This window comes from Poecile atricapillus, chromosome Z, assembly GCF_030490865.1.
Source record: "Poecile atricapillus isolate bPoeAtr1 chromosome Z, bPoeAtr1.hap1, whole genome shotgun sequence".
Classification (NCBI taxonomy): Eukaryota; Metazoa; Chordata; class Aves; order Passeriformes; family Paridae; genus Poecile; species Poecile atricapillus.
In genome coordinates this window covers 136,040,254-136,052,304 of record NC_081289.1, presented here as the reverse complement: position 1 = coordinate 136,052,304, position 12,051 = coordinate 136,040,254, and the positions used below count along the sequence as shown (strand labels likewise).

The window sequence follows — 12,051 nt, the reverse complement described above, 5'->3', positions numbered from 1 at the left end:
CACATCCAGTGCAGAGAAGGGCTGGGTGGGATGGGATTGCCTGGTCCTGAGGACCTGCTTCGTGCCAGGCTCTAGAGGAATGTGACAGCTGCAAATGGGCTTTGAGAAAGAGAGTAAAAATGTCACACCAAAACCACACTTACAGAAACCAGTTTTTCAGGAGACACATTCACTCCTTTCACATCTTCTTCTTCCGGCTCTTCATTTTCCTTATTGTCAGTGCAAGAGACAGAGTCTTGGACTGAGCAAGTGCTAAGCAAGTCTGGCAAACTGGTAGATGGATACCTCAGAAGATCTCCTTCAGAAGATTCCTACCCAAGAGACAACACAGTATATTACATCACGTGCAGAAAAACACCAGTGTCACAGTAAAACTGCTCCATCTCACACCTGCCCAGTGTGAGCTCCCCGGTAATCCTCCCCATGTTACACACTTCCATGTGCTCAAACTTGTAATGGTCTGGTGACCATTACAATAAAAAGCAAGCTTGGTTTTAATGTGTATATTTCACATAGGCCAATACATGTTTAAACCACTTAGATTTCATAAAGGAGAATTTAAAGTAAATGCTTCTTCAGCAGCCTGCTCCTCCCCACTTTGGGTTTTCAGTAAATGTCACTGAGAGTGAACTGAGAGTTTACAGACCTCATTACTCATTCCACTGCATCCCAAATCACACCCTGTGCTCCTGTTCCCTTCACATGTTTATCTATCTACACACAAAAGAATAATACACTGACAACCCTGCTTGGGACAATACAATGAAAACTGACCCACCAATCCTCTACCAACTCAGTCCTGATGCTCAAGCTCAAGCTTCCAGTCCTTGCTACATCTTCTGGGAGGCAAACATGTGCCTTAGCCAAAAGTAGTGGCTAGACAGACTCACCACCTTCAGAACAAATTAGTTTTTACTGACCATGCACCAGGCCAAAAGTCAAAACTGCATTCCTGTACTAACAAATAATGCCCAGAGGGAGCTGCTGGGGAACACTTCACCTATCTACACCTTTTAAGGGGCTGCCAGAAATATGGCACAGGCTGTATTCCCTCCTGCTTGCCTTTCCAAGTCCCCTTTCCAGGGATATGAAAACTGAGTGCACAGAGCAAAGGACAAACAGATTCACAACCTGATCAGGAAAATGAAGTTTTATGCCCAAAGCCAATGCATGATGATTATTTTGATGAGGTCACCATAGGAACAAGCACTTAATTTTAAGGAGAAATAAATGTAGTCTACTACCTTGTGCTTTGGCAGAGTCCAGCTGTCTAAAGGAGACATAAAATGTACCTACTTCAGGTGAAAATGTGGTGTTTCCAGAATAAACACTTGTGGGGTTAATGCCAAATTCTGACCCTGAAGGTCTGCAATGAACTTCAATGTCTAACAGAAATGTTAGAGAAGTCACAGATGCTTCACTTTGAATATGGTGGAATAAAGCCTCTCCTTGAAAAACATGTGCATGCAGCACCCAGGGAAGCCTTAAGAGCATCCAGACATTAAAGCCATGGAAACCATGGCTGGGAAAATCTGAATGTGAAGCCAAGAAAAAAATTTAAAATACTGAAATAGCAGTTTGCTGACACCCTGGAAATGCAGGGTATATGAGGGCTCTATTTGGGCTGAGATGATCCTGTCACCACCTCAAAGGCCCTGGTGACCCCCACCCTGCAGGCAGGTCCTAATTTGAGACCCCTGGCTGCTTTTGGGAGTCAACTGGCCACCTACCAAACACCTGCAGCAACTCAGGTCTGGGGGCAGCAGGATATAATCCAGGGAGAAGAGAAAATAAAGGTGAGCAGGATTTTCTTAAACAAAGAAGAAATATATTATGTAATATCCCCTCTGCCTCTTCTGTGATAAAGGCAGAACAAAGAGTCCAACTGATAAATGAGTTCCACTCTCATTTCCCTGAACTTTCATGTTCCTTTATCTGTAAGAACTCCACTCCATGCTATTAACAAGGACAAAATAAGGAACTCGAGCCAAGAGATCATCATCAAGAAATCTCAGGCACACAGACAGAACAAAGATGAGAGGTATACAGGCTGTGAAGGCAGGAAGCAGAAGAGGCTCAGAACAGCCTGCTTTACTTAGCATATAGTTTTAAGAAAATGTTTTTTGCCAAAACTTAGGTAATGTCTGCATGAATAAATACTCATCTGCACACTGACAGTGACAGTACAAGCAAATCATTAATTTGGTCTATACTGTGCTGATTTGCCATAGATTTATTGCAGCTATTGATATATTTCCTCTTACTGCGCATTAAATTTAGAGCAGCAAACGTGCACATGTGATTCCCTACGGAAAATATGCCCTTTTCACGCAGCACTTGCACAAACATTTGAGGATGTACATTTGTGAGACCACCCAGGAGATGTCGGTACCTTGCTAGAGACCACCAGCTGCACCAGGCCAGCGGCCGAGCGGAGGAGGGCCACGGCGTCCTGGTGGGAGAGCCCCACCAGCGACTGCCCGTTGATCATGAGGAGCTCGTCGCCGGCCATCAGCCTGCCATCCCTGCAGAAACAGAGTGGGAACAGGGAGCTGCAGGGTGGTTCTATCACAGTGCTGGGCTCCAGTGGAATGCGGTGGGATGTGGCGTCATGGAAAACAAATGATCTCACTAAGTTAAGCTTGCACTGATCAGTGCAGTATTACTTTCTAGAAAAAGGGGCCCAGAAAGGTGCCCACAGGAAATCATTGTTATAACCAGGACATTTCACCCTCTGCAGGGCTGAGAGCCCACAGGTCTTCTCTGTGACCCACTGGATTAGGTCAGTAAACAGCAGCAAGCCCCATCTTCACTTCAGGGCTGTCAGTGAGCACCATGGGGTTGTACAACTGATCCCATGGGAAAGGAAAATCTTTTAAAAAGGGACCTGGGGGAAAAACCCTACAAGCCGTCAGGTTCCTCAGTATTCCCTCCACCACCAGTGTTTGATCTGTCTACAGTCTAGAAGAAGCTTCAGTGATCAAACACAAAAATAAATCTTTAGTCTGACAATGCCATATTCTCACCCTCACACCATGGGAGGGAAAAATTCCTAAACTCTTCTCATGAACCCAGATAACAGCAATGGCCATGGACATTCCATCACACCCACCACCATGAAGGCACCACTGTCACCTCACCTGTGAGCAGAGCCGCCTTCCTCCACATGGGTGACGATGATGCTGTGAGGGGACCGCTTCGACCCTCTGCCTCCTGTTATCTGGATTCCCAGCCCGTCCGTCCCCTTCAGGATGTGCATCTTCCATATGCGGCAACCTTCTCGCTGAGAGAAAACGTGCAGAAAGTCCCTCAATTTGGATTTGGAACACCAAGAGAGGGCTGGGAGGGTATGGGAAGGAGCTATTTAGCACCTTGCTGCCCATCACCACACACCTGTATAGCCCAAGCTATACTGGTGTTTCTGCTGAGCTTTGCTATGTTAGCTGTGGTCCAAGCGAAGGAGGAAGAAAGGAGAAGGCAGCACAGAGCAGGGTCAGCACGAAGTAGTTTCCTTGCAGGGGTGTTTGCAGCTTTTCTGAGCCACCCAGAGGCGCTGCTCTCAATGCCCTGATGCTTTCCGGAGCAACCAGTGGCCTCAAACCCCTTCGCCAAAACTCAAGGATGAGCCGTGCAGGGCTGCAGAGGAGCAAGATGTGGTTTAAGGGGGACCTTGAACATCAGGTGGTGCAGCTGCTGTTGCAGCAGGGACCAGACTCTCATCATACAGCAGTGCTTCCCTCTCCAGAGGAGCTTGCAGGATTTGAGACATAGGAAAAAACCGACCAACTTCAAATTATCAGCTGCCAATCAAGTATTTCTTACTGGGCAGCTGTTGCACAGATTGTAAATAATAAATTTACCCACTGTGGAGAATAATTTTCAGTATAAGAAAGGTAATAAGCAATGTTCAAGACACCTTTATTGGTTTTGGTTATTTTTAATTGCTATCAAGATTTAACCAAAAAGCAGTTAACAAACCCCAGAGCAAAATGAAATGCAAAACAGAAACTAGCTCCCACGAGTCCTACTGGCAGGACTGGGCACAAGGAAACACAAGTGTGACAGTATCAGCAGAGCAAAAAAGGGAAGAGAAAAACAAGCAAGCGAGACAAGTAAGGCAGTTGTCAGGATGCTGTCACAGAGAGGAAAAACCAGGACTACAGAAATATGAAAAACCCTTGGAAGTTTTCAAGCTTGCAAGACAGCAAAATGCACAATTTGGAGGCAATTTTTAAGCCATGTGTTGTAGTCACCAGGCACCAAGTCAGCTATTTCTGACTGGGTGTGTTATGCACACAAGTAACATTCTCACAGTACCCTAACGCCCAAGTAGCAAAGATGATTAAAATTTCATAGCAAACTGTGAAGAGCATGCACAAATTGCTGCTTGTTTCTGAGAAGGAGAACTGCTAAATTTATCAGCAAACCCAAGGGTTGTGGCAGCAACCTGCAGATTTTAGGCCACTGTTGTTTATCAGCGTATTAAGTGAAGAAAATGTGGGTTTTTTTCCCCCACTTGATCCCCAAAACTTTTAAAATACAACTTTCTCAGATAAAGGAATGAAGAGGTCAGTATCTACAATGATATTTTAAGAATAAGGTGAAAAATAACAAGAATAGTTAATAAGTATCAATACTAACATTACTAATGTTCACATGAATATTAGTAATAACTACAACTATAATATTAATGAATCCCAGCCCTTACACTGCAGGTAGGAGAAACAGAAAATCCAAACCAGGTTCCATAAGAGGTGACCCAAAAGTTTGAGCCTGAAAACATACACCTGCAGATAATTTGTTAACTTGAAAGCCTTGCAGATGGGCAATATCCCAGCAGGTTTAACTGGGATCTTCAGTGCCTTCATAAAAGCCCTGCTGAATAACAGGACATGTCAGGACAGAGGATGCTTTAAAATAAATTAGAGTGACACATGAGACACTGTGTTAAATGCAGGGGCAAGAGTCAACTATATTTATCTAGTTAAAAAACAGAACTGAACTACAGCATGAAAATGCTCCAGAGAAGTTTTATTGCTATGAAGTACCTTGCACACATAATGAAGACAGTACAACAGAGAAATACAATCTTTCTGCCTCCCCCAACCAAGCCCAGGCTGAAAGGATGGCTATCCATTCTCCCCGTAAGATGCCACTTTGAATGTCCCGTTGTTAAACCAAGTTTGGAAGGAGACTTTCCAATAAAGTTTAACAATGTAGTCATAAAATTGCCATCAATGACTCTTTTGGAACAGAAGTTACACCAAGGCCCACGATGTGCCTGGCTTGCACTCCTTAGCACATTTTATTACACAATCTTCACTATCACACATTTTATACAAAAAATTCCAAATTTATTCTTAACTGACCAATTCTCAAATATTCATTTACAGAGCACTTAATAAGAATAAATGGCAAGATTCTGCTGCTCTTGATGCAAGCACCGATCTCATTCCCTTTGAATGCTCACTAAAATTGAAAGCTCTTGCAAAGCAATCAAAAGCACTTGTGAAATAAAGCACTACTCAGTCGAAACATGGGCAGAAAAACACATCCACAATAGAGACAACAAAACCATCTGGCACATGCCCAAACATACGTTTCTTTCACTCATTTTCAAATGCCACAGTCACCAACTCCTGTGGAAGAAAAGGTTATCCCTTCAGTCCTTGGTCAGTCGCAGGCATTTCACTGGGAATAAACAACTCAGGTCATCAGATGGAAATCAGAACCCCTCACTGTTCTTTCCCATTTCTTCATAAAACATTCATAGCTCTTCACTTAACCACGCGCTGAAAGCAAACACCCCCCACCAACACACACTACCTCTGAGGGATGTCACTCCCAGATTTTGAAATCTATGTATTAAAGAGCAGACTGTCAGCCTCTCCTTGAGGCCTCTGGAGAAAGGAGATGTCCAGCAAAACCCCCTTTCCCTCCCCATGAAGCTGCTGTGTCTTTTGTACAGAGCAGCACAGGACAGGATACTTCACAGCTGGCTAAAAATGGTACTGCTTTGAACGTGCATCTTATGTGAGTCCATCACAGGAAAGCCTTAATAGCAAAGCTCTGTGCCAATTCCAAGGATTTGTAAATGCATTTATATTTTACTTAAAGCTGGTTTTGTTGAGTTATTGGGGACTCCTGGGTTCAACTACACAAAGCTTAAATGCTTCAAAAAATAAGAAAAAGGAAAAAAAAAAGTAGTAATGAATGTGTTTATTTTTGAAGTATCCAATTTTCAAGCTTTCTTTCATGAATAAAGACTACAAACTCACTTAGTCTTTAAATGAAAGCTAGGATTCTGGTACATCCGCTTCACTCCAGAGACTTGCAATACCCAAAGGAAACTCCAAGTGTAGTTAGATTTGGCATTCTGCAGGTATGATGTCACTGCCCTTGGAGCCTGCTTAATCCCTGCCCAGAAGATGAGTTTAAATGCTGACCGCTCTTCTGTTGATCAGCTGCACGATTCCAGTTGCTGCTCAGCTGCTGTCAGTTGCACATTTCTGTTAACATCTGAATTTTCCCGTCCTCTCAGAATTATTCACACAGCTTCACTTATAAATAACTCAGAATAACCTCCTCCCAGCTTTGTTCACCAGTGACACAAGAAATCTGTACATGTGCACTCACTGCTCTTGGTGCAAAAGCACTTCAAGAACAAAGCACAGATGTGCTGATGCCAGCTTAGTCTCAAGCTCCAGAAATCCTCATCAAGGACAGAAAGCGAGGCACTCCCAGCTCCTACTGCAGCCAGGGACTAGGTGATATCCAGCCTTGGTTACTCCTTAGGAGACTAAACCATATCTCTTAGCCAAAGGCCAGACACAAGCACCATGTGCAGCACTTTAGAACCAGCCCATGACATAACATAAGATGAATATTTGTATATGACAATCCAAAAAATACCATGCAATTCACCTGAGATTTGGCCAAGATGGACACTCAGAAAGACATGCATGCGTTGAGAGTTTCAAAGCAATAAGAAGCAAAAATTCACTGTTAGGGACTTGACCAAACCTTAACTCTGCCCAGATCCACCCCACAGACTTTCCTTGTAATCCCAGGCAGCAGCAGCCCTGCCTACATACATTCCTCCCAACAAAGGATTTCATGAACATGGTGAGCCAACGTTTGTCAAAGTCAGTCTTGGAGGAGGAGATGAGATTGGGTCATCCCTTGAATTCCCTTCCAGACTTGCATTTTCTGACTTCCCTCACACAGCAAACAGAAACACAAATGGTCAAGTCAGGCTGCAGCTGGACTAATGGCTAATTTCTGTTCTCCATAGTTACATCACTCTTGGTGACTCAACTTTCCTCCCAACTTGGCTCTTTCAAGCAGGCAGCTCTTTGGACCAGATTTTTCCACTTGAATCCGATCAACTTCAAAGTGCCTAGGTTACAAATAATTAAAATGTTTTAAAAGACAGTGTGAATATTCTACTTGGATTAATTGCAGAGTGGGAGGCCCGCAGGGGAAGGGTCATCTTATGTAACAGACCGCAAATGAGAACAGAGAATACAACTGTCAGCTTCCAGTGGGTCCCCACAGGCCATTTTTTCTCCACTGTGAAGCCATTGTACATCAGGCAGCCTCTGCTGAGAGCAAGCCTACATCTGGAATAAACTAAGAGTGCTGCAGATCAGAAAGGGAGCACACTGCCAGCGCGACGTGGGGAAGCTTGCCTTCCGCCTGCTCCGAGTGCACACCATCAAATGCTCCATTTCATAAGCACATCATTAATAAAACAAAAAGGAACGTTTTTCCTCCGAGTGTTGAGGAAAATAAATAAATATATGAACAGAAGACATTGGAGCCATTCTTTTCCCCACTTCCCGTTCACTAGCTAATTGCAGGGGATTTTAAAGGGGTTTGACTTTTTTTGACTGTGCCATGTTCAAGAAGCTGCAAATCTGTATATACAGAAGAAAAAAAATTGCTTTGAAATCTTTAATAAAAGACAAGCTTGGCAGGAGCAAGGTGTAAACAAATGGAAACAGAAACACTGTAAGTAGTTAAAACACCAGACAGTAAAATGGAAAATGTAAAATAGTTGTCTACGAAAAAGCACTTTCTGTCACAGCAGCAATTCAGACAAAGATGATGTAAATATGTAACAATTTTAAAACAAAAACAGAGGTAAGCCCTGATAAGAATATCAATAACCATGCAAAGTCTGTATGCACGCACTGACTGACAAGGACTCAAATGCAGCCCACAGGACGTCTCCCTCCCTCCACAATACAACGTGGGTTTTTACTGTCTGTCTGCAGGGACCAGTTGACACTCAAAAACTTCACAGGGTTTCCCATTAGGTGCAGCAGAAGCAAGCAGTGAGATCTTCCTCACCAGCCATGAAGCTGCTCTGGAAATGTGACACTTAAGAGAAAGTTCTAAGTTCCACGCATTATAAAAATTTACTTCAATAAGGTTCACAGCAGCTAGCAACCGGCATGCTGATCACACAGAGCTGAAAACCAGCACAAAATGCCCCAAACTGAAACACATGACATTCAGACCTGCAGTGCAACAACTTTCTCTACATGAACAGGGAGAACATTGGGAACACACCAGCATATACCCCTGCCCAGCATCCTTCACTGATGTGAGATAAGTTAAAAGCACTACTCAGCTCCCTGCCCCACCTTGGATCACATCCTGTCTCCTCCCATTATTCCCCATTCCCCAGCAGGCAGGTGGGACAGACAGATTGGTAGCTGGGGAATTAACTTGCACCATCACATACCAGGTGAGCAGCTTGAACACATTAGTCTTAAGATACAGTCAAAAGCAATCACTCTTCACAGATATTAATGTGAATGACTCAGTACCAGAAAATCATGCCAAAATCTGATTTTTGCAGATTCATAACAAAGCAATTATTTCATTAGTGGGTAATGAGTGTATTTTTAATCCAATCTGAGCCAGGTTATTTTTAAGGCTGCTCTGAAAGCAGGACTCCTGCTTTCATCTACTACCCTGGGTTTTGTTTTCATTGTTGCACAAGCAAGCTAAACAACTCCAAGATAAATCAAAAGCAGGGGAGGAAAATAATCTTAAATTTCTTTACCCCTAAGTTATTCCAAGACAGGAGTTACTCGTCCATCTTTTCTGCCTATGAAAATTTCTTAATGCTGAACCACTGAAGCCTTTGGCTTCTACCTCTGGAAGATGTAAGCCACACAGTGTGTCTCCTACACTACTTAGAAGAGGGGGAAAAATCCCCAAACCCAACAGGAATCACACAGCATTGATGATATAAATTCTCTGTGTCCTCAAAGTAGGAGTCAGGAGCACAGACACAACTGTGATTGCGTTCAACTGCCGGTTCCTGATCTCACAAGTCCCCTTGTTTGGACAAACAGCCGCCAGACACTTGGCATCTTTTCACTAAAATTTGAGTACTTTCCCCATGAGAAGAGAAGTATCCTTGGGGATGAAGCCTGGGGAACAGTAAAAAGCAAAAACATACCCTCCCCCAAACACAAACACATAATTAAAATACACAAAACAGACAGCACATCAGAGTGGATGAAAATTCCACAACTTTAAGCAAGACTGTTACCCAGGGATCCATCTCCTGAGACAGACGGCTTGTTGACATCATTTCCTCGGCAAGGGCTTTAAACATTTCATCAGCCATTGCAAGCACCTGAACTATACCATCACCCCTTACAAAAATCTGCTGGAATCATTTGTCATCCTGAACCATCACCATCTGGATTGCACCTCTCTGAACTGTTCCACTCTTGCCATCAGCTGAATCATTATTGTGAGATCAGACAAAGGATTTTCTCCTCTGTCTCTGAGCCTGGGGGGTTTCTGCTAGGCAATTGCCCCTGAGGAACTCAGGCTTTTAAGGGCTACAAGACTTTGCACTCCACTGAGTACCTCACTCAATCTCATGCCCTGGGTGGGCTTTTGGGAATGGCTGGTTGGTTATTCTGAAGTTTCTCAGAAAAGACCCTTGCAGCCTACAGCAGATTAAAACCCAGCCTAGAGTAGGTAACCACATACTGATGTCAGCTAAAGAGGAGAGTCTCATGGGAACTGTTATTACATCTGTCCCCAGCAAGAATCTTTTGGGTTTGCTCAGTGCTTTCAGCACCCTGCCTCAAAAATTAAGCGTATGTAGCTTTATAATTCCAACAAATGCCTGAAACATTACAGCACCTAAGCAGAAAACACACTCTATTTTTAGGCATGTCCACTTGGTTTCAACTATTTGCACTTAACGATTAAAACATAAAATGGTGTGAACTTGAATTTCAGCTAAAGCTAGTCATTTGCATTTCAGTTGTGGGTTTGCTATATCTTTAATATGGCACACAAAATATTAAGGAAAAAAGTCTCAAACACCCACTTTCTGTGTGGGCAGGAAATGTTTTCATATGGGTGCTTTCACCTATGGTTTATGATAGCTGGGTGTGGCTGAGACCTCCTGCAATAGAACCTTGAATATTCCTGTGCTGCCCTTGGGGACAGCTCATTTCCAAGAGTGAACACCTCGTTTCAAGGTGACCCATTAAAACCAACACATGGCAACTTATCCATTACCTGCCTATCTCTACATCCAAGCACCCTTAGAAAATTCAGTACAAAAACAAGATACAAGGACAGGTTGCTACCCAAAATTAAAGTCTACAGCACCGCAGCTGCAGCTACCACTTAAATCACAGCAAAGGCAGGCAAATCTTAAGTCAGTTGAAAAAAAATTTGCAGCAAGTGACTTAACCCCAGAAAATTGTGACGATTGTTGTTTTATGGCAAGGTGGAACATAACTGGCAGCGAAAAATATTAACTGTAATTTCACTGCTAGTTACATCAAAGCACTTCCTAAAACCCCAAGCAAAAACAAGGCCAAGTTTTGTCAGTGCTGTACAGCTACAATTAAAAGACAGCCTTTGTCCCTAAGAGAGTTTACAACCCAAAACAGGCAACAAAGAGGGAAGACATGCTTATCACAGTGCACATTAAAACTTCAAGACAGTAGATAGCCCCAGGACCCATGCTAATGAAAGTTGGAAGAAAACACAACAGATAAAAAGACGTTAACAACTGAATCAGATTCTGAGGAAGGCCTTTACATGACTAAAAGTATCTACATTAACACCTAAAACCAGTGTTATTTATGTCTAAACCGTGCATCATAAGAATCCCATAAAAGCCTTGATGAAACAGTAATTACTGCTTAGGTTGCCAAAAAAAAATTGATGTAAAGCAGCTTAGCTTCAGTAGCTTCACTGGACTACCTCGCTCACAGCAAGTTCCACATTTTGGTACAGCAAAAGGGTGAGAATTTTTTTTTTCCATCAAGTTTAACGAAATAGTAAAATGCTTAAAGCCATTACATTATCTCAAGCCTCATGTTTTGATTTCTGTAATGTGCTATTAGCCTTCCTCTTCTGCTTGGCAAGATAAGAAACATTTTCCACTAACCAAAAGTCAAGGTAATGCTGGCATTTACCAACACTAATTGGCAAGTACTGCTGTAGAAAAGGCTGTCAGCCTTCCCTAACTGCAAAGTAAAACGCAATTCAAAAGCATTCATCCCCACCCGAGATGACCCGTGTCAGTAAGAAAGCAGTAATGGGCCCCAAGAATGTGAAGAGCTGCTGATTAAATGTACCATGCAGTATTAAAACAAGTCCTGGCTGGTTCTCTACATACAGACATGTCTCTGTGCACCTGTGCACAGGCTCACATGTCTGGAGAGGGTTGTGGTCCATGCAAGCTGGGCTCAGTTGGGCTGTAAAAACAAAGCTGGCTAGGCAGGCATCCTGCTCTGGGGGCCGAGACCAGAGCAATGGGGTTAACAGCATAAAGCCAAGATCCTGAAGCACTGCTATAGCCCAGACCTGCCAAAAAAACTCTAGGAGGCAAGGCATTACCATTTCCTTACCTTCCTCTTTCTCTCCTTTTGTTAATAGATGGTACACTGACTTCAGAAAAGCATCACACACAGTTGGCAGAACCACCAGATGCTGATCTGTTTCCATCTTGGAAAGACATCCCATCACAACCCCACAGTACCACCACCACCC

General features: G+C 43.3%; 1 protein-coding gene across 1 annotated transcript in view; it reads right to left on the bottom strand.

The window, feature by feature from the left end:
• The window catches only part of PDZD2 (PDZ domain containing 2), a 201,890-nt gene that overhangs the window by 51,509 nt on the left and 138,330 nt on the right, over window positions 1-12,051 (bottom strand). Inside the window, exons 4-6 of the mRNA XM_058827058.1 lie at window positions 3,141-3,283; window positions 2,393-2,525; window positions 144-311 (exon numbers count right to left, since the gene is read on the bottom strand). Of these exons, the coding sequence (XP_058683041.1) occupies window positions 144-311; window positions 2,393-2,525; window positions 3,141-3,283 (444 nt within the window). The remainder of the gene's footprint in view (window positions 1-143; window positions 312-2,392; window positions 2,526-3,140; window positions 3,284-12,051) is intronic.